This window comes from Acinonyx jubatus, chromosome C2, assembly GCF_027475565.1.
Source record: "Acinonyx jubatus isolate Ajub_Pintada_27869175 chromosome C2, VMU_Ajub_asm_v1.0, whole genome shotgun sequence".
NCBI classification, from domain to species: Eukaryota; Metazoa; Chordata; class Mammalia; order Carnivora; family Felidae; genus Acinonyx; species Acinonyx jubatus.
The window spans coordinates 3847055-3869185 of NC_069384.1; the positions used below are offsets into that span (position 1 = coordinate 3847055).

The 22131-nt window shown below is 56.2% G+C and overlaps 1 protein-coding gene across 1 annotated transcript in view; it reads right to left on the bottom strand.

Annotated features, from left to right (window-relative positions):
- Window positions 1-595: 595 nt before the first annotated feature.
- Window positions 596-22131, bottom strand: part of UMODL1 (uromodulin like 1) — a 65887-nt gene continuing 44351 nt past the window's right edge. Inside the window, exons 16-23 of the mRNA XM_027041550.2 lie at window positions 20396-20533; window positions 18982-19319; window positions 14380-14525; window positions 13392-13628; window positions 13030-13189; window positions 10575-10659; window positions 5173-5375; window positions 596-1724 (exon numbers count right to left, since the gene is read on the bottom strand). Coding sequence (XP_026897351.1) covers window positions 5194-5375; window positions 10575-10659; window positions 13030-13189; window positions 13392-13628; window positions 14380-14525; window positions 18982-19319; window positions 20396-20533 — 1286 coding nt within the window. The 3' untranslated portion in view covers window positions 596-1724; window positions 5173-5193. The remainder of the gene's footprint in view (window positions 1725-5172; window positions 5376-10574; window positions 10660-13029; window positions 13190-13391; window positions 13629-14379; window positions 14526-18981; window positions 19320-20395; window positions 20534-22131) is intronic.

A 22131-nucleotide genomic window follows, 5' to 3' on the forward strand; every position in this document is an offset into this window, starting at 1 on the left:
TAGGAGGGAGAAGATCTGGGTTTCCACTGTGAGCTGCTTGGAGCGGTGGTTTAAAATTTTAGCCTCAGTTTGCTTGTCCGTAAAACGGGACCGGGGACTCGTAACTCGTAGGGTTGTTGCAACAATCAGATGGACGAGGGGAGAACGTTCGCGGTCATGCTCAGGTCCCACCGCAGCCCGCGGCAGGAGCAGAGCAGGAGCGGCGACCTTTCAACCAGACAGGCTTGGGTCTAACGCCAGGACCCCACTTCCTAGCTGACTGCGGGAGGGTCACGTGATGTCTCCATTTCCTTGGCTGTAAAGTGAACATAGTCATGTGGGAGGCTTGTGAGCCACCCAGTCACGGGTCTTGAAACCTGGGTTGACTGAAACGTTATCGCGTCTTTTTAAGGCAGACGAGTGACAGGTACCGAGTCAATATCACAACAAATGGGCGCAGACATGTTCCTGGTGTCCCCAGAGTGCCCAGCACAGCACCGTGGACTCAGTGATGCTGGGTAAGCCCGGGAGGCGACTGAACCGGACAGAGCAAACGGCACGGTCACAGTTCAATGTCACATGCGATTTATTCTACTTGAGCAAAATCGGTTTAGCCACATGCTGTGATGCTTTACTGACCCTTGAGAATATCCACGAAATCAAAACACTCGCATTCTCCAGATACGAATCGCTGTTAGTTACACTCAGCAAAGTTAATCTCCAATTAGTTACATTCAACAAAAGTAATCTCATGAATTAAAGACCATGACCACCTTGTAATTCTAAGTTCATCGAGGAAAAACGCGATGCTTTCAGGTGTTAGCTATCGAATACGATCCAATTTGTTTCACATAAAGTAAAAAAGCACGATCCGTCAGTATGGTGTAATGGAGAACATTCTAAGGTAAAAATTTAGATTCTACACCCAGTTCCTTATTAATTCATTTTGTGGCCATATGAAAATGACTCACCCATTTCTTCTCTGCTTTCCCATTGTGCAATGGATAAATAGTACCTCTCCTGGGGTAAAATTGTATTTTTAAATGGCTGTGAAAATACTTGGAAAAAATATAAAATAGTGAGTATGTGTATGTATATACTGTTATTTCTACTTATAAAGATTTTCATATTAATGGAGTGTCTTTTGAGTCCCTGTTGTGTAAATAAAAACAATGTCCTGGAAAGGCAGACGTGAAAGAGCATATATGTCCACTAAAAATAACATTACCGGTGCATTTATGACTGACCTATTGTTAAAAGAACTCCAAGGGCACCGTCAAATATCTTTGAAAATGTGAAATATATATATGACAGAGCGTTGGATGAATGGATGGCTGAATGGATGGGTAGCTACATGACTGAGTGCATGGAGAGATGGGTGGCAGGTGACAGATGTCAGTGGTAAGCAAAACCAGAAAGGACCACTTGAGCCGGTTAGGAGGGTAAAGAGTCTGGGGGCTCTGGGGGCGGTGGAGGTGATCTGGGTGATGGCAAGGCTGGATCCAAGCTTGTTTGAAGATCCCCATGCCTGGGGCATACCCCTCACCCCACCTCCTACTCCAAAAGCTCTTACATCCGCCTGGTGGGCATTGCTTATCTGGGACCTACACAGATGATGGGTCTCCTGGGTCGGTCAGAGGCTGTGTTCTCACCACCCCCGGGACTCATCCAAGCTCTGGATGTGGGACAGAGCAGGTTTCCGTCGATGCTTCATGGATTAAGAACCGAGGTTGATTCACAGCCACCTGCATGGAGAAGGAGGTGACCAGGGTCAGTGCGCACGCCGGAAAGGAGAGGTTCGTGCAGGAATACCCCCCGAGCCTGGGTAGTGTAGGGTGACCATCACCCCGAGGACAGGACTTCTACGCTCACTGGATGGTGAGAGATTGTGCCCGAATAAAAGGGCAGCGGCTCCCAGAAGGCACAGAGGAACGGGGACCATGGCGGCTGGACTGGTCTCCGGTGAACGGGGCTCCGGTGAATGTCAGCACATAGGTGCGCCTGGCCCGGACACCTGAGCCAGACGACCACACCCTCGGGGCCTTTGTGCCATTGTCCTGTCTGCGGAGGACACACTGAGACTCGGGGCTCCCGGTGCCGAGGGCCGCGCCGAGTGCCAGCCTGGTGGGGACGGTTTGTTTGATGTTTTTCAAAGAGCACATTTTTGCAGGAACTTGAGACCCAGTTAGAGATGTCCTTCACTTGGGAAACAGAAGCCACGGGAGAACAAGAAAGGATGAGAGGCCAATTTTCCCTCCGGTGTTTTTTCATTTTAGGTGGGGAGGACATCCAGAGTCACCTTGCCCCCACATACCAGATGTCCTCAGAAATTGAGCAGGACAAACGTTGGCATCCTTGTTGGGATTCACGTGCTAAGTATTCAGTAAGATTCACTGAAATTCCCTTGGAACTCTATCCAGGGAGGTGACTGGTCTCGTGTGCTGGCCCCGGTCTTACTCTGCCCATCTGAACTGCAGTGGCTCCTAGAACTTAGATAATGTGCACATATGCTATCAGGTCCTGGAGCAAAGGGGCCGCGGCAAAGCAGAGGCGTGATCCCTGCAGTGTCCCTGCAAAACCAGCTCCTGGAGCTCCCCTAACGAAGACGAAGTCACGTGGAAAGGGACGTCGCCCCGTGGGGGACGTGTGCTAATCTGGCCTCCGCTGTGTGACTCAGAGGGTTCACTTGAGCTCTCTGGGCCCGATTTCCTCATTTCAAGGATGGAGCTCCTATCAACCACACTTTGCTGGGTTGGTTCAAAGTCTTATCTCAAGAGAATAAAGAGCTGAATGTGGGGAAGGTGGCCTTGGCTGGGGAAGAGCCTGAGGAGACAGGGGCATGTCCACACGACAGTGTCCCCTGATGGGGGACAGGACGCAATGGGTCAGTAAGCAGAAGGGTCTCCATGACTCAAACTGCGTGGGCCCCCAACCAGAGAAAGACTAGAAGGCGCCGTGCTAAGGAGTCTTAGTTATAATCGAGTGTCGTTGAACCTGAACCACTGCCAGTCACCTACATGCTGGGGCCCTCGGGGTGGCAGAGAGCCCTGACCAGTGGGGGCAGCACTGCGTCCCCAGAGGCTTCAGGGCCCCAGGAAGGTTCTTCCTTCGGACCACAACACTGCTCCCTCCACCGCTGGGCACCATGGAGCCCCAGGGAGAGAATTGTGGATTTCTCAGATAATTGCTAAAATACAACGTCTCCGGGTCTCCAACGAAAGGAAAAGCCAAGGGGCCTCATTCTAAACACCTGCCAGTCACGTGCACGCCAGTCTAAGTCACTGGAGCTCTGCGGCTAAAAGAATGGACCCCAGACCCGAACCCCAGCTCTGTCCCTTCCTAGTTACGCTCCCAGGACATTCCTTCACCTGCCTGCTCCAGGCCCCCAGCTGTAAAAGTGGTAATAACACAGCCTCACGCGGTTGTTGGGAACCTGAGGGAGTTAACTTGTTTACAGTGTTTAGGAAGGGTTCTCACGCACCCACACGCTCAGCACTCCTGGGTATTTGCTAATATCGGTAAGAAACAGGGTCCTTCCCCAAGAGCCTGCTTGAGAGGGGAGAGAAAAAACCCTGATGAGCCATGGGGTTGCTAAGGGCGTGGGGAGAACGCAGCTCAAGTCTGGGGAGTGTGCGGACAGAAAACCCCACTGAGTCTGGGGGGAAGCTGTCTGCTGTCGGAAGGATCGGGGCCCCGAGCATTGAAAGGGCAGAAAAGCGTCCTTCTGGCCAGCCAGTGGTGGGACGACGAGGACGTGGTTGGTGCGGCCGTCCCAAGCCAGGCATCACACACTGTGCCCGGCAGGGAGGCCAGTGACGAGGCAGGACTGAGGCCGGGGGTCAGGGGGAGCTGAGATTCCCTGTGGGACGTCCCCCAGCACCGGGGACTCAGTGTGGCCCTGGGCAAGTCAGTCCCACCGGGGAATCTGCCATTTTCCCACTGGAAATTCCTACGGAGTGGGCTCTTCTCACGTGATGGGGTTTGTGAGGGAGAGAGCGAGACAGAAGTGAATGTCCCCTGCTGGGAGAGGTGAAGTGACAACCTGAAATCCTTGTTCGGGGCCACCTCCCGAGTCCTTAACTCCTGTCAGGGGAGGGAGCTCCCTGGCAGGCCAGAGGGGCCAGAGACACGCAGGGGACTGGGCGCAGGGGAGGGGCGTAGGGGAGGGGCGCAGGGGAGGGGTGCAGGGGAGGGGCATAAGGGAAGGATGCAGGGGAAGGGCGTAGGGGAGGGGAGCAGGGGAGGGGAGCAGGGGAGGAGTACAGGTAGGGGGTGTGGCTAAGGGGCGCAGGTGAAGGGTGGTACCCAGGATGCCTTGGGGCAGCCCCAGGGCCCAGAGCCGATCCCAGGCCACCGTCCCGTCTGTAACCACATGGAGTCCGACAGTGTTTGGAGGCAGCAAACGACAGCTGCCAAACGTGGCCTGTGATTTTTTCTCTCTAAATCTCAAAGCCTTTACAGAAATCCCAGGCCTGGGCGATCCCCCCTACAGGCGGGCGCTAAGAAAACGGCGCTCCTCCGGAACGAGCGTCACCCGTCTGTGATGAGCTGTATTCGGGCCCAGAAGGAGGCCCAGGCACCCGTGACCGTCATGGCTCAAAAGAGCCACTTCACGCTCGGGGGTGCAGGTACTTAAAATCACGGAGAGGACACGGCAAGGCAGAGGCGTGTGCCCATCACATCATCCGGGACACGAGGCACAGTTCGTGGCGAGGGCAAGGCTGTGGGGACACGGGACAGAGAGGAGTCGCGGATTCACTCCGCACTCAAGGTGCCAGAGGCCGCCAGGGGTCTGCCTGTCCTCGCCTGGTTCCTGCCCTCTGTGCGCGTGGTACCGCCGTCACCCGGCCCTGCTACAAAGGAGGGAAACCGAAGAAACCAAGGCACCAGGGGCTCGGGGCCTCACCTGGGGCCGCCCGGGAGCGGGGGGCACAGGGCTGGCCTCGGAGGGGCGCCGGGGCCGGCTCTCGTCTCGCCGCACCCCCCGGGGGCTCCGCGAGGCCTGCCCTTGTGCAAACGGACAGAACCTGACCTGGACAAGCGATGGCCCACTTCCCCTCCTGCAGCTTCGGGGGCTTTCCGCTAAGGGGCATGGAACCCGCCGTTCTCCAAAGCCCCCAGCACACGCCGGGTCGTCTCCGCCAGTGGCGAGGGTAGGACGCGCGCATCGGAGGCGTGTGGCTGTTCACCCACCTGCAGGCCCACTGGGACCGCCTACCCAGAGAACACCCGGTAGCCGAAGTCGTCCGGCCCGGCTCTGAAGCTGTATTTGCCAGTCATTCTCTGGTAGTGCACGAGGACAAGGGCAGCCGCCCCGGCCACCACGGCGAAGACGGCCACCACGACGAGGACCAGGTAACCGGCTCCCAGGCCCGGCTCCGCGCCTGGACGCTCACCTGCAGGGAACGAGACGGATACAGCTGTGAGGTCCGCCCAGACCGGGAGGGACGCGTCTCCGTGGGCCGTGCATCACCCGTGGCCCCAGCCCTGCGACCTCACGGTCAGGGTGGACCGGAGGGCTTAGGACGGATTGGCGATGGAGCGAGCTCGCCACGGAGTCCGCCGCTCGGTGACCTCATTATCGGGAGCACCGTGCCGTGAGGCTCCGCACGGGCCCGTGTACGTGCGGGTTTCCGAAGGGGACAAAGCAGGTGTCCCAAGCCTGAGAGAGCGGGCATCAGCCAGGACAGCTCAGCCCGCCCGGCGTTCTGGATAACTCCTAGCCCCCTGGGGAGCGACAGGGCCCACGGTGCGGGGAGGTTGAGAGCTCGGCTGCGCGTGGAGACCCGGCTGGGCGCTGGAGAGGAGCGCGGGCCTTCCCTGGACCCCGAGGGCCAGTAAAAACACAGGAAAGCATGGACCCAAAAAGGTTGGAAATGGGGACTCGAGTATACTCAGGCACCCATGTTCATAGCAGCATTATTCGCAACAGCCCAAGGGCGGAAACAAGCCAAGCGTTCATCAAAGGATGAATGGATAGGGGCGCCTGGGCGGCTCAGTCGGTTAAGCGTGGGACTTCGGCTCAGGTCATGATCTCACGGTTCGTGGGTTCGAGCCCCGCGTAGGGCTCTGGGCTGACGGCTCGGAGCCTGGAGCCTGCTTCGGATTCTGTGTCTCCCTCTCTCTCTGCCCCTCCCCCACTCACACTCTGTCTCTCTCTCTCTCTCTCTCTCTCAAAAATAAATAAACATTAAAAAAAAAGGATGAATGGATAAACAAATGTGGTCCATCCACACAACGGAATATTGTCTGGCCATAGAAAGGAGCAAAGTCCCAATGGGTGCTTCAACATGAAGGAACCTCAAAACATCATGCCTAGTGAAAGGGGAGAGTCACAAGGGACGGCACACAGTATGACCCTGTCTCTAGAACTATCCAGGAGGGGCAAAACCAGAGGCAGAAAGCAGACTGGTGCCCGGCTCTGAAGGAAGGGGACGGGGAGGGACTCCTAATCGGTGCGGGGCCACCAGCCGTCCCCACCCCCAGGGGAGAGAACCACTCACCCCCGTGAGGAAGTCAGGGTGCGTGGGGCACAGTGAGAGTGAGTGGGACCCACGACAGGGCACCTGCAGCAGAGCCAAAGCCACCCCTGCACCACGTTCACCTCTGTCCAGTCCCCCTGCATTGGGGGTGTCCACCTGGGTGACAAGGGACACCCGAGAGCCTGTCTCCTGCATGGTTGCCGAGGTAGATGTCACCCTGGGTCTCCAGGGCATAGCACAGGTATGCAAAGTGGTCCGACAGTGGCATTGGGGACCCCTCCAGGCTGCCAGGGACAGAGGCAGTCATATCCTCCAGAGGGAAGGGTGCGCTGGATGAGGCTCCTGGGGACGCGTGCTGGAGCCGCATAACCTCCCAAGGCGCCCAGACACCGGACGGCCAGTTCCCGACAGCTGCAGGGCTGGCCTCTAGACCCGGCCTCTGCGGGTGCTATAGCGGGCGCCTGGCCTCCTCCCGTCCTCCGTGCGGGGCCGCGGTGCTAGCCCGAGCAGGGGGACCACACTGAGGATGTTGCAGCGGGAGAGAGGTAGACCCCGCTCACAGTGGAGCCCAGGGCGGAGCCCGGATGCAGCCTCCGGAGACAAATGCACCTGTTTGCTCGCTGCCTATTTCCCCGGGTTTCCGTTACCTGTAGCTGAACGCTCCCACCTGATCCACCGGCCCAGAGCTGCTCTAGGTGGGGTCCACAGGCCAGCACAGTCCACTGGTTGCTGTGGCCCCGCAGTGGTTACCAGCCTACACAAAATGGAGAGCAAGACATGACCCTCCCCATGGGAAGGGGTGTCTACCTGCCCAGGAGAGGCCGGTCACGTGGCAGGAGTTGCATGCGGGGCCCACAGTCGGGCCACCTGTCAATCTCTTAATAAAGCACTGGCCCTTCACCAGAATGGCTTGAGAAGCCTGCACCGCGGGCAGGACGGTTGCCACGGTCACTTGGGGTAACCCACACAAACAGTCATTTTGCAAAGACACTGAGTGATCAATGCTTCGGTGACGGGGACACAGCCCCTGCTGTGGGAAAGTGATGGAGAGCCTCTAAGCACATGTAGGGAACCCCCAGCTCCTCACTTCCGGGCAGCCCCAGTGATGGTTCCAGACCCTTCCTTCCGGGACATTTGTGCATCCGACAGACATCACCTCAACCTTCTCTCCCTCTTTGTACAAAGCAACTCCAGCGAGGGAGGACTAATGAGTGATCTCGCGAAGCAAATGGCCACGGAAGAGTTCCCGGAAGGAAATTAGAGTATTGCGACGCTAACATAAGATGTCTTGGCAGCACGCATTCCGGAACGATGCCCACGGATTCCTCCTCAATCTCACCAATGCACAGTGCTACGTGCGTCCTCCAGAAAGATACGTTGAGGTCCTGACCCCCACTAGCACAGAACGTGATGGTCCTTGCAAATGTAATCAGTGAGGGACTCCTAATCGGTGCTGAAGCAGGAGAGGCTCTGACCCAATAGGACCCGTGTCCTTGTAGGACCGCCATGTGAGGACACAGAGGCACCAGGGGAACCCCCCGTGAGGACAGAGGCAGAGCTCCGGTAACGAGATCCTGACAGCCAAAGAGAGCCACAGCAGCAAATGCCAGAAGCTGGGAGAGCCGGAGATAGATTGTCCCTCACTGCCCTAGCGGGACCCAGACCTGTCGACACCTTGATCTTGAACTTCTGGCCTCCAGAACCATGAGGTGCTCAGTCTGTGGCACTTAGTGTCCTGTGGCCCCAGCCCCAGAAAACTAACACGGGGGGGGGGGCGGGGGGCAGAGCGTGGGTGCAGAGTCAGGGGACAGAGTGTGGGCACAGGGTGGGAAGGGGGCAATCCCGAAGAGATTTGTCTGCCAGTTTATCCCACCCCTGCAGTCCCCAACAGTATTTCTGTTCATATACACAATTAAAATGCAAAGTTTCCACCAACTCGGAGATTCCGTGTTTCTAAATGACTTTTCTGCACATTTATATGGCACAATTATGGAGCACACAAGAGCTAATAACACAATGAGAAAGAACGATGCACCAAAGGAATGATCCTTGTTTTTGAGCCTGACAATTTATACCCTCATTATATTTGGTGTTCTCTGCAATGGTTGTTAGTTGATGCTCTACTGGCTACAAATGATAACAACTAGCACTTATCCGGTAATTTCTATGGACAAGGCACTATATGAAGTAGAAATTAGTACTGTTCCCACTTTATAGATGTGGGAAATGAGGCACAATGTAGAATGCCCATGCTGCAGAAAAAAAGGAGAGTGCTGGACACATAGTAGGGATATATGCCTGCCACATAGATGGAATAATGAATAAGTGGGTGGATGGATGGATGGATGGAAGGATGGATGGCTGGATGGATGGATGGAAGGATGGATGGCTGGCTGGATGGATGGAAGGATGGATGGATGGGTGGATAGATGGGTGGATGGTGGGTGGGTGGATGGGTGGGTAGGCGGGTGGATGTATGGAGGAATAATGGATGGATGGATAGGATCCAGAAGACTCCGGAATTTTCCCAAGACCACGCAACTAGAAGCATGAGAGTCCACATTCAAACTCAGGTCTCCTAACTCCAAGCCCAGTGCTTTTTCCACTCCAGTAGGTTTGACATTATCTATAATATCTGTGAATAAATAGGAATCCCATTTCTATAAACGAGAATGCAATTCACACATATTGTCTTTCGTATTAGGGCTCCTGGTCAACCAGTTCTCCTCAGCAGGTTAAGAAGTGAGGAGGGTAGGAGAAGCATGTGGTCCCAGGATGGGTCCTTCAGCTGCCTGATGACCAGTGCAGACACCAGAGCCCGGAGCCCAGCTCCAGAAACTCCGAGTTAGTGGGCCTAGGACACGCCCCCAAACCTGGGGTCTTTTAAATTTCACAAATACTTGGATGAGAACCAACAGTTGAGAATCGCTGGCCCTTCTCTTACTCCCTCATCTTTCTTCCTAAGCCCTGATCAGCATTCGGACCCTGGCTCACATCCCGCATCCAAAGCCCAGAAGTTCTTGTGCAGGAAAATATGGAGAGGCAAGGAGGGCCATCCAAGTAGGGAAGAAAAGCAACAAAAAAGGAAAATCGACTAGGATTACATTTAGCTGCAAACGGGAGAAAAAGCCAAATAGCAGTGACAAAGAACATGGAAGTTCATGTCTTTCTGGCACAAAACTTGGAGGTCGGAGGTCTGGCCTGACCTGGCTGCCTTGTTGTAAGGTGTCCTTGGAAATGGGGCTCCTTCTGGCTCCTGTCCCCATGGCCCTCCCCTGGGGTCTGAGAAGGGGGATGATGAAGAAAGGGGAAAACGATGGCCTGAGCCCCTGGGGAGCTGGCACTTGACCGCCATTTGCATTTCATTGGCCAGAACTTACTCATAGGGTCACACTCGACAGCCAGGTTGACTGGGAATTACGATTTTCATTCCCGGCAGCCAGATAAAAATGGGGTGGGTTGGGGGTGGGCGTGGGGTTCTATTAGGATGAAGGGGCGAACAGATATTAGGGGACAGCTAGCCATTTCTGTCTTCGTACCCAAAGCACGCCATTTCCCCCAACCAATTTTTTTTTTTTTTTAAAAACAATGAAATCAATCTCAAAGGAAATAAAATGTCTTCCTGGAAAAATGATGGCAGCCTTTGAAATGAAAATGGAATGTAATTGGCTTGTGGAAGTGTTATACCAAGAGAGAAAGCGATGTCATTTTTTTATTTTTGCATCTTCCGAGTTAGCCAAGCCCAGAATAAACAGCTTAGGCATCACCTGAGTTCCTGTGGCCCAACAACCCATTCGGTGTGTTTATCCAACATAAACATATGACTCGAAATCCTGCTTTATCTAAGGGTGTGCTGACATCCTGAAGCCCCAGCCTTTTCTTCTGCAATGTGGGTATGACAATGGCCCCTCCCTCCCAGCCACACTCTGTAGGTGATGGACTCAATGCAACCCGGGGAAGTCGCTCTCAGCGGCCAGCAGCTGTTATGTCCCCTGATCCCGAGTCTGCTGCGGAACATCCCAGGTGCTCTGGCTCCCGGGCGGGGGGCGGAGTTGTGGCTCCCACGCTGGTGAGATGGGACTCAGGACTGTCTAAACCAAGTCACCAACTAACCTTCAGACCGGACGAGGGGTCCCCAGGATGTCTGGTGTATGGTGGATGCCTCGCTGCTTCTCGGGGACTTGACGTCATTGCAATTCTGTTGTTTTGAAAGAAAAGAAACTTCGAGTTAGTCGAGCAGAACTACTGAGTTCGGAGACAAGTCCTGACCGTCGGGGTGATACCCTGATCCGTACATTCTATCTGGCTGGAGACAGCAAGTCGAGGGTGGGTGAGCTCAGACAGGGGAGGGACCTGGGGGCCTGGACCTCCTGGATCACAGGAGGAATCAAGGTTCAAGAGAGCAGCCCGCTGCGCCTCCAAGCCCTGGCCCCTCGGCCCCTCAGGCCCTCTGTCGGCGCTGAGTCATTTTGGCATTCTCCATGGCCATGGCCAGCTGCAGCCGCCTGCTCCTTTCAATGCCTCTGCCTTGCACGAAGGTTCAGGGACACGGTGGAACCTTCATAGAATACACCTGCTATGGGCTGCATTCTGCCCTCTAAAAGATGTTGACCCCCTAGCCCCTGGTGCCTGTGCATGTGACCTTATTTGGAAATAGGGTCTTTGCAGATGAGGAGAAGGTGAGGTCATTAGGGTGGGTACCTAGTCCAACATGACTGTGTCTTTGGGAAAAGGGGATGTTGGGCACAGACACAGTCATGCACAGAGGGAAGATATGAACACACAGGGAGAAGCCGGGTCTGCATCCCAAGGGAAGAGCCTGGAATGACTCTCCCTCGCGGCCTGAGGGGGAGCCAGCCCTGCCCCAAGGCTGATCTTGGACTCCCTGCCTCCAGGCTGTGAGAGAATGCACTCCTGATGTCTCAGCTGCAGCTGCAGCCACAGAAAAGCAGTCAATGCCTCTCCTAGGAAAGCTGGGAAAGGAAGGCATGAAGCCATATTATCAAGAATCTGAGAACCGGCCCCTCCTTACAGAGGTGGTTGTGGCTATTAATACTCTTAGTATGTCTGAGGGGCTCTTGGAGCCTGGTGCAGGGTCATGCACACCCCTAGCTGGCAGTCATCCGGGGGTCTGTGTCCCTTTCAACCCTTTTTTCTGGAAGATCTACTGTGTGTGAAAAAGTGACATCAACAAAAGTGATGTTCCTTGGGTTTCTTCTCCTATGCGTGTCCCGTGGATCCTCGGAGGCTGGTGACCTGGGGGCGGGGAGGGGGACTGTAGGGGTTCTGTGAGCAGCACAGAAACAAGCCCATCACCCAGAGATGAGGCAAACACACAGCCCCTGAACCCAAGGCCAGCGGAGTTCTCTATACTGTCCTGGGAGCAGACCGCATGTGACAGTGAGCTCACATCCTTGTCTGTGGTGTGAACAAGGGCTCTCAAAACTCAGGACTGCAAAGCATATTTCACATTCAAAGGTCTACGGAAATGGGAATTATTCATTATCCCAAATTCATGCACATGAAAATAAAAAAAAAACCCTCTTGTTAAATATCACAGTGGCTGGGATTCAGTAGTGTTCCCTCAATGTTACTAAAAATAATACTGAATTAAAGCAAAGTTTTTACACCTGAATATGCATTAAAGCACCTGGAGGAGAAGCACCACTGCATCATGGCCAGGAATGGATGGGATGGGATGGGATGGGATGGGATGGGATGGGATGGGATGGGACGGGATGGAATAGGGATGGGATGGGATGGGATGGGATGGGATGGGATGGGATGGAATAAGGATGGGATGGGATGGGATGGGATGGAATAAGGATGGGATGGGATGGGATGGAATAAGGATGGGATGGGATGGGATGGGATGGAATAAGGATGGGATGGGATGGGATGGGATGGGATGGGATGGGATGGGACGGGATGGAATAGGGATGGGATGGGACGGGATGGGATGGGATGGGATGGGATGGGATGGGATGGGATGGGACGGGATGGAATAGGGATGGGATGGGATGGGATGGGATGGGATGGGATGGGATGGGATGGAATAAGGATGGGATGGGATGGGATGGGATGGGATGGGATGGGATGGGACGGGATGGAATAGGGATGGGATGGGATGGGATGGAATAAGGATGGATGGGATGGGATGGGATGGGATGGGATGGAATAAGGATGGGATGGGATGGGATGGGATGGGATGGGATGGGATGGGATGGAATAAGGATGGGATGGGATGGGACGGGATGGAATAGGGATGGGATGGGACAGGATGGGATGGGGATGGGATGGGATGGAATGGGATAGGAATGGGAATGGGATGGGATGGCCAACATGTGGTACGACATCTGGAAGGATGTAGCTTAGCCAGCTAGCTGCAGAGTCCTCTGCCCATGGGCTGACTGCCATCCACACCTCATTTCACACCTTATGCAGAGTCTGCTCCCAGAGGTCGGGCCCCAGAGCCACCCAAAGCCTGGGCTTCAGATAACAGAGTGGCCCTCCTCAGGGTGATCAGGGGCACAAGTCAGACACAAGGTTAGAGAAGTAAAACACCTACTATTTTGCACGTGCTTCCAGGGGAGTCCATGCAAATACGAAGCCTGCAGTGCAGGTAGACGATGGAGTTGTTGATGAAGGAGAAGATTTTCAGCTTAAACTGGGCCTTGCTGGAGTCCCCGTTCTTGATCACGTTCGTGTGTGTGTTGGGAATGGGGCAGCTGGGAAGGAGGGAACGTCGCTCATTAGTGAGGAGCCGGCCTCCCATCCCCGTCCCAGATGGGCTTCCCGGCAGAGCCTCTGACTGCACACACCGTGTCTGCCATCACCCATGGGAGGTGAGGACCGCCACCCTCCGGCCCCCCAGGGACGCGGCCCCCATATCCGTGCGTGTCTGGGAGGCGGCCCACACCCGACACCTGCCTGTTGTTGATGAAGCCAAACATGACCGGGTCCCTGGCGTTGCTGGATGGTGTCGCCCAGCACTCGGTCAGGACCACCTTGAGGTTGCTCTTCTGTTTATAGAGCCCCACCTCGATCTTGACATCATCACTGGCAGACACACTATAATTTCGAGGTATAGGGGAGTCCCCAATAAACAACCGCATCTCGGTGACAAAACTGCCAGCACCATGGAGGTCCTCGATGATGGTATAGACCCTGCAAGAGTGAGTGGTTTCAGGAGGTGCGCTCTTGTGACCCCACCGTTCCCATTGCTCCCCAAAAGGCAACTCCAAAGAAGTATGGAAATAAAGGAAGACCGCCCAGATGAGAACAGGCAACGCTACCGATTCTGAGCTGGCTGGAGCCGTGTGTCGCCCCCCAACTTGAGTTTGGAGGAGACTCAAGGACAGACAGGGGAGGGGCATGCTCAGAGAGGGAAAGGGAGGCCTCAGGCGCCCCAGGCGTGTCATGGGGAAGCCGTGGGTGGGCTCACCAGGACTGGAGTGTCCTATGGCGAGGGTGCATATCTGGCTTTCTTTGGTTGGTCTTAAGTTGGAAGTGAGGACAAGTATTAGGGGCGCTGGGGGTTACGAACCAAGTCCTGGCCACTGTCTGTTTCTATATTCAGTCTCACAAAAGGATCCCCAAGTGACTAAAATCCTAAAGGAACCCAAAGCTGGGGCACCTGGATGGCTCAGTCGGTTGGGTGTCCGACTTCGGCTCAGGTCATGACCTCACAGTCCATGAGTTCGAGCCCCGTGTTGGGCTCTGTGCTGACAGCTCAGAGCCTGGAGCCTGCTTTGGATGCTGTGTCTCCCTCTCTCTCTCTGACCCTTCCCTGCTCACACTCTGTCTCTGTCTCTCAAAAATAAATAAACATTTCAAAAAAATCCTAAAGAAACCCAAAGTAAAGGTGCTAGAGTGGACAGTGAGCTGGAGAGGGGTGGGGAGAGACCTCTCCACTCACCCCCATTCTGGGGTGTAGCCTGACGATGTCAGGAGGTCGTTCTGGAAGGCACAGTGGATGGGGCTCAGGATCTTCAGATGGTGGATGATGCCGTCAGGGGACAGGTCGTTCCTCAGGGTGGTCCTCACCACCGTATTCGTCACGTTCTGAACACAAACAGGGTGTCAGTGCGCTCCTGGACCCCAGCAGGCCCCCCAACACGACTGCAGACTGGTGGCTTGGGAGTGCTGGGGGAGGGGTGGTTCCTCTCTAACTCTTGTCCCCAAAACAAGAAAACCCAATAATCTCTTCCTAACATCGAATGCCAAAGAGAGTGTGATGTCCCGACCCCTGGTTTAGCCTGCGTCCTATGCCCATGTTCCTCATTGGAAGAGAACCAGAGACAAGCCGGGTCAGCCGACACCCCAAATTATAGATCGGATTCCTCCCCCAAATAACCCCCAAGCACGTTTCTGAAAATGAGGGCACGATGTGCTCCCTGAAGAAATGGAGCTAAAATCAATTGGTTAAAGTCTGCACAAGACCACCAGCACCCTCTCCGGGGGCCATCACGCGGGGATGGGGGTGGGGGGACGACCGGGAGCCCAGTGGCCAGAGGACCAGCTCCAGAGAGTGAACATCATCGTGTCGGGGACTCCGGAAGTGTGAGCACACTCTCCACCCGAGCCCCCAGGAAAAACGCTGACGGGGTTTGTGCCTGGGAAGGGAAGCCCGAGGACAAAGCGGGAAGACTAGTGGCTTGTCTTTTGAAGTTTGGCAGGACAGACCCTCCAGACGGCAGCGCGCCGGTGCACAGAGATGCACCTTCCCTGGCGCACGAGAGTTCCAGGATTTCTCCAGCGCCCAAAACAGAGCCGGAGCATCTGAGTCGGGCAGATCTTTCTGGGAAAACCACCACCGTTGTACTGAAGCTGAACCAAGTCTTCCTTTGGCAGGACGCCCCAAGTTACATTTGTCCCCAGCGCTTTGCTAGCTCGTGGGTTGGAGTTTGATCGGCATGGTGGTGGGCTCTCCAAGATCGGCAACCCTGCACGGACACCTCCTACGTCGTCACCAGCACAGGGCCCGGTACCAGCCAAGGACAGCTGCGGGTTGTTCGTGGTTGATGCGGAGGGGCGGGTGCCGTCCGGCTTCCGCTAAAGTCACCGGCCTTAGCCGTTTAGAAGTAGCCAAGAGACAAGGGCATCTGTGTGAAACAGACAAGTCGGACCATCCACGTGGGGGGAGCAAGGGGTGGGGCTTAAAGTTATGCTGATGAGGACGTGCTGATGAGCGTCCACGGGAGCACACATCCACTCCGCGTGGGCAGTGGGGCAGAGCCCCTGTGAGCCGCACAACAGGGCATCGGGCCACAGTAAGGCTTCCAGGGCAGCGTGGGCCGAAAATAGAAATTCAGAGCCTAGCAGCACTAATGGCACCCATGAATCCGACGGAGACACGGAATCCAGCGGCCAACCGGGGAAGTGGCTGTTTTCAGATGATCCTGGGCTGAAGGTCACCGCAGGGAAGACGTTTTGAATGTTCTTTTGCTTCTCCAGCCCCTACATCGACTTCTTACCTGCTGCTTTATAAGAAACTACAGCAAGTGTAATTTCACGTTTGAAACACAGCAGGGCAGACACCAGTAAGCTGACTGCAGCTTATGTTGGAAGCTACTGGAAATGACTGGTCTCTCTGGGTTTTTATATAAATGGTGAAATTAGAGTTCTTGAAAACCACCCTGATTCTTGGAGTTCACCTTCCTTAGTAGAGACTAGTGATGCTTCTGCTTGTCTCTCTCTTTTTTTAAAACGTTTATTTATTTTTGAGACAGAGAGAGACAGAGCATGAACGGGGGTGGGTCAGAGAGAGGGAGACACAGAATCTGAGACAGGCTCCAGGCTCTGAGCTGTCAGCACAGACCCCAACACGGGGCTCGAACCCAAGGATCGCGAGATCGTGACCTGAGCCGAAGTCGGACGCTTAACCGACTGAGCCACCCAGGCGCCCCTGCTTCTGCTTCTGAGAACAAACCTGTCTGCCCCGGGTCAGGCTCTGTGCTGACAGCTCAGAGCCTGGAGCCTGCTTCAGATCCTGTGTCTCCCTCTCTCCCTACCCCTTGCCTGCTCATACTCTGTCTCTCTCTCTCAGAAAGAAACATTAAAAAAATGATAAATACATAAAATAAATAAACTTAACGAAATCGCTTTGAAAAGAGCCACAGACAACCTGGACAGCCCCCTGCTGTCTCTACAAGAACTTTAGAAGTGTTTATGAAGATGATTCTGGACGCTGCCGAATCTTCTGGGGTGTAGATCAATTCATGTCTCTTCAGGGCCCTCTCTGTATGATCTGTATACAGTGCATCAAACTTAGTAGGGAGGCCTTAAATTCAACTTCTTCCAAAAACCCAGGAGCTCAGAGCTCAATAAAGTTTAAACTTCCTGGGGTGCCCGGGGGGCTCAGTTAAGCATACAACTTCGGCTCAGGTCATGATCCCACAGTTCACGAGTTCGGGCCCTGCATCGGGCTCTGTGCTGACAGCTCAGAGCCTGGAGCCTGCTTGGGATTCTGTTTCTCCCTCTCTCTCTGTCCCTCCCTTGCTCGTGCTCTGTCTCTGTCTCTCTGTCTCTCTCTCTCTCTCTCCCCCTCTCAAAATAAACATTAAAAAAATTGTTTAAACACAGGCTTGCATTCTTAAACTGCTTAACCAAAACCAGGAGGCAGACGGCTAACTGTACATACTCCATTGTACTCGTGCAAGTAAGTCCTCGAGGAAATTTTAGTTGTCGACAAACGTCAAGAAACATCAAGAACTTTTGTGGCTTCCAGGGCTGGGATAATTATCAGAGATGAATCCCCTCTGCTCTGAACGGGCCGAGCCCTACTGAGTGGACCGGCTGTAGCAGGTGCCTGGCCGGCTCAGAACAGGGCAGGCGGAGAGTCCGCGCAGCCCCGCCCCCGGGGCCCCGCCCATCGGCAGGAGACTCCGCCCCAACAGCCTGCCTGGCTGCGCTGACCGCGTTGCTTTCAGCATCGTTCCCTCCTGTTCTGCAAGCCTGCGGTGCGCGAACTTGGGCCCTAGACCCTGAGGGCGGCTGTGCCCTTGCCCACCCTCCAGCCTGTGCCCACAGACTCTGGGGCTCAGGCGCCAAGGAGCTGCTACCCCGTCTCCGTGTCGGGTACCTCTACGAGACCGTCGGGGATCCTGGAGAAGTAAAGCCCCACGGTTATGTTTAGGCTGTGCTGGCTGGAGGGCAGGAGGGGGGCCGGCAAAGGCTCTGCGGTCCCCGGAATGTCCTGGTTGCTCCTTCAACCCAGAGGGGGTCTGAGGACCCCCAGGGAGGGTGGACGCACAAGCAGGCTTAGCATGCAGGGGCGCTGCTCTGCCTGGGCTCCCACACAGCCACGTGCCGGCTGACCCCACAGCTGCCCGGGCCCCACGGGTCCACACTGACCCCGCAGCCCCAGCACCTGGTCCACCAAGTGTCCACGATGACCCTGCAGCTGCCTGGCCCCCACAGGTCTAAGTGCTCACTGACCCCACAGCCGGCCGGCCACCTAACACAACCACGCTGACCCTGCAGCCCCAGCGCCTGGCCCCGGGCAGGCCCACACCCCACCGCCGTCTCCATCCGTGCCCCATCTCTCCTCTGGCCCAGACTCTCCCCCAAGAAGTCTCTCGCTGTGTCCCTCACCAGCCTCTGGAACCCCTGCCTCCCTCCCCGGGGACAGCCCCCGGACCCACTGTCCACATCTGTGCCTCCTGCCCAGCAGGATATTGCCTGCTGGTATCGCCTCCCCGGGCCTGTGGCCCTCGGTACCATGAACAAGCTCAGCCCCTACAAGTGCACGGGGCCCAGGTGTCCCCACTGGGGAGCAAGGCCCAGGCTCCAGCCAGAAGCATCTGAGGGCCTCTGCCTTCCTTGTACACCTGAAGGCCCCTGGAAAGGCAGAATCACAGACGCTGTAGGGCTGGTCCCCGGAGGCAGGGCAACCTTGACCTTGACCCCCCCATTGACCTTGCCGAGCCTCCCAGTCCCATTGGTTAAACTGGGGGGGGGGGGGTGCAGCAGACCAGAGAGGCTCACATGGGCCCAGAGTGGCTTCCAGCTGGTAAAGACGAATCCCGGTAGGACCACAGTCCCTCTGGCCGGGTCGTCCTGATCACACCAGGCCACCTGCCCGGTGTGCACACTCACGCACACACGCACATACACACATTCACAATCACACCTACACACACACGTGTTCTCACACACTGGCACACCTGGACACTCACGTTAACACACGTAGCTTTCCTGCCTTTTCCATCTCCCACCGGCTCTCCATCTGCTATGCTTCAGCATCACTGGGAGCGTCCTTCAAACCCTGAAGCCCACCCCAGGCCCTTTGCACCAGAATCTCACAAGGTGAGAGCCCAAAACTCCCTCCTGATTCCAGGGCACAGTCTGGTCCCTGGTGAAGACTTGCCCTGTCCCCCTTTGTTGGGTCCCCCCGCTTAGAGTCAGAGACCTTGGGGTGCACAGGCCTTCCCTGGTCCCTCCCCCATATGGTGCTAACGCTCGCTGCCCCGGCCCCCACACGCAGCCCCCCGCCCCACCCTGGCCGCCCAGCCCTTACACTTTGCACGACGGTCCCGCACTCGCTCCACCCGGCCACCAGGAGCACGTGCGTGCTGTTGTGGTCGCTCACGTTACAGGATGGGTGTCCCAGGTACAGGGAGGACTCGGGGATAGACTCCTGCTGCAGGAAGCGCCTCTGGATGGTGATGGCCACCTTCTCAATGTCGCAGAGCACCCTGACTGCCTCGGTCAGGTTCAGTCGTGGGGGCAGGCCCCGGGGACCCGGGCTGGCACCTGGTGCCATGGCAGCCACGGTTCCCGTCGGAGTGGGGGCCTGCTCAGGGCCAGTGGCCAGAGGGGGGCCGGGAGCCTGGGTTGTGTTTCCGGGAGAGTCACCTGCAAGGCACAAGGAGGTGGAACCAAGGTGGCTCTGTGTTCAGGGACAGCCACCGACCCCTGGCCCGTGAGGCCCGCATGGAGGGACAGACAGGGACGGCAGCAGACACGTGGACCCCGCGTCCCGGCCACAGCCCCACACAGGCCCCTGCTGCGTGCTGGATGTTTGTAAAGATATTCAGGGTTGTCCGGGGGCTCCCTCCCGGGCCCGCCACCCTGGCACCTGCCTTCTCTTATCCCGAGGTGGGGCTCACCCACTGCTCTGCCCCCTCACCGAGGTCCCTCATCTCCAACATGCAGCCCAAACCCCGGCTCGTGGCATTCATGCCTTCTCGACCGGCCTCACCCGCCTCTTGGCAGCCGGCGTCCCACCCTCTCCCACCACCTCCCTGCAGGGGCCCGCACCACAGCTAACCCTAACCCTAACCCCGCCCCACTGCAGCCCTCGCTGCCCGGTGCTGTGCTGCTGTCCTTTCAGACTGGCTCTAAGACACCTCTTCCGGGAAGCCCTCCCTGACCGCACTCGTGGGCTACAGGAACTCAGTCCCCTTGAGCCCCCTGCTTCTACCTCCAACAGAGCACATCCTGTCTCCGGTGACAAGTGTTTACTCGCATAAACGTCTGTCTTGCACCACTTGACCACAGATCCCTGGCTGGCAGGGGTCACCTCAGCGTCAGCGCTGAATCTCCTGAGGCCCCATTTAACGGGAAAAGTAGCGGGGGGGAGGAGGGCCCCAGGAGAGGCACTTATCCCGTGCTGCTTATCACACAGGCTGCGTGCTCTGTGTGGTCGTCTTTTAGAACCCGAGAGAACGTGGCGGGCCTCACTGTAATGAACGGATTTTTCCCATCACGGGCACTTGGGAGATGCAAGGCTGGAGACGCATGGAGAATGGGAAGGGACACATACGTGTGCACATACACGCGTGTGCACACAGACGCACACGTTAGAAAACTCGTCCAGGACGGAAAAACCTGCCGACCTCGTTGGGAAAAGAGACGCTTTGCCGACGAAAGTCCTTCAAAGAACAGATTACCCGACAGTATCTCAGGAGAAGGGACTGTGAGACTCTCACCGTCACAGGATCTTCCCGAAAATTCCGCAGGGAAGCGGGGGGCTCCTCCCGGGCAGCTGCAGGTGTAGGAGCCCAGGGTGTTGTGGCAGGACGCGCCCGGCTCACAGTCGTGCTCCTGGCTGTCACATTCGTCGTAATCTGTGTGACATCAGAAGCAAGACAGACACTGTCACGGGGCTCGAGGGCCGCGGGTGAGGGGCGCTTCTGCGCCCGCTGTTACACACGCCTTGTGGGGGGACGTGCATCTCGGCCAGCAGAGCTGAAAATCACTGAGTGACACCGTAGGTGGACGGTTCTGGGAGGCTCGGGGGACAGGGCGGCACCCACTTCTCAGCCAGGATGGGGACACGAGCTGGTGTCAAGACGTCTGCTGGGGCTGCTCCAGAAGGAGGGGTCCTGGTCCCGGGTCTGAGAGGGGCCACAGAGACAAGACCACAGGCCCCCGGCCCCTCGTCTCGGGCCCAGGCGTGCCCACAGCGAGCCATCCCCGGGGAAGGCACTCAGCCCACTGGCTCGCTCCGGTCTCTAGGCTCCGTCACTCAGTTTGTTCATAGCAACACGGGTTTACTGCAGAAAATGGGTACAATCCGCACCTAAGGCCACCTCCCACATACAACAGAGTTCTCACGGTGACCTATGTCCTTGAGCCCTTTAAAACACAGACTGCGACGCAGCTCGGGCCGTGCTTTACATCTACGTGGGAGTCCCGCTTCCTTCCCCAACCCTTATTTCAGGAATGTTTTGTGTCTCAACACGCCTCGCTTTTAATGACCGCATCAAAGTCCATGGCGTGGGTGTGCCATGAGACACTTAATATCTCCCCTGTTACGGGGCTGTCGACCACTTCCAATCTTTTCCTTTTCTTTTTTTAAGTTTACTTATTTATTTCAAGAGAGAGCGCGCGAGCAGGCAGGAGAGGGGCGGAGAGAGAGGGAGAGAGAGGATCCCAAGCAGGTTCTGCAGCGCTTAACCGAAGGAGCCACCCAGGCACCCCCAGCCTTTTCTTTTTTTTTAAACGTTTTTTGAGACAGAGATGGGAGCAGGGGAGGGGCAGAGAGAGAGGGAGACACAGAATCCGAAGCGGGCTCCAGGCTCCGAGCTGTCCGCGCAGGGCCCGACGCGGGGCTCGAACCCACGGACCGTGGGATCATGACCTGAGCCGAAGTCGGACGCTTAAGGGACTGAGCCACCCAGGCGCCCCCTCCTTTTAAAGTGACACTGAAGGTGGATTTCTTCACCCAAACTGTGGTCCGAACTGAGGTCTATGTCTGTCGGGTGAAGTCCTGTGAGTGACCTTCCAAAACCAGAGCAGGTGGACAGCTTTAAAACTCTTGATGAATACGGTCAAATTGATCTCCGGGAGGTGTGAGCAAATCCTGTCCCCGCGAGGCCCGCACCCGCTTGATGCTGCTGGGGTCAGTGTTAGGTATTTCTGGTTAAAACACCACCGCTCCCGCGCGGACAAGAGCAGCCCGCGGCGGTGGGAACATCCGTGATTATCGCTCTTTGTGGCTCATTTGCAACTCTTGTGTCACACGTTGTTCAGGTCTGGGGTGTGTTTGTCTTCGAAATAAAGTCAAGTGCAGGTCCTAAGCACTTTCTTATCTACCAACGCACGGCGTCTCTCGCTTTGGGATGTAATCCTTCGTCAAACTACTCAAACCCTGTTTGGGTCTGTTGTTGTCTTCACAGGGGTGCCTTTATTTGGTTTGGTATAAAACATTTACATTTTTATG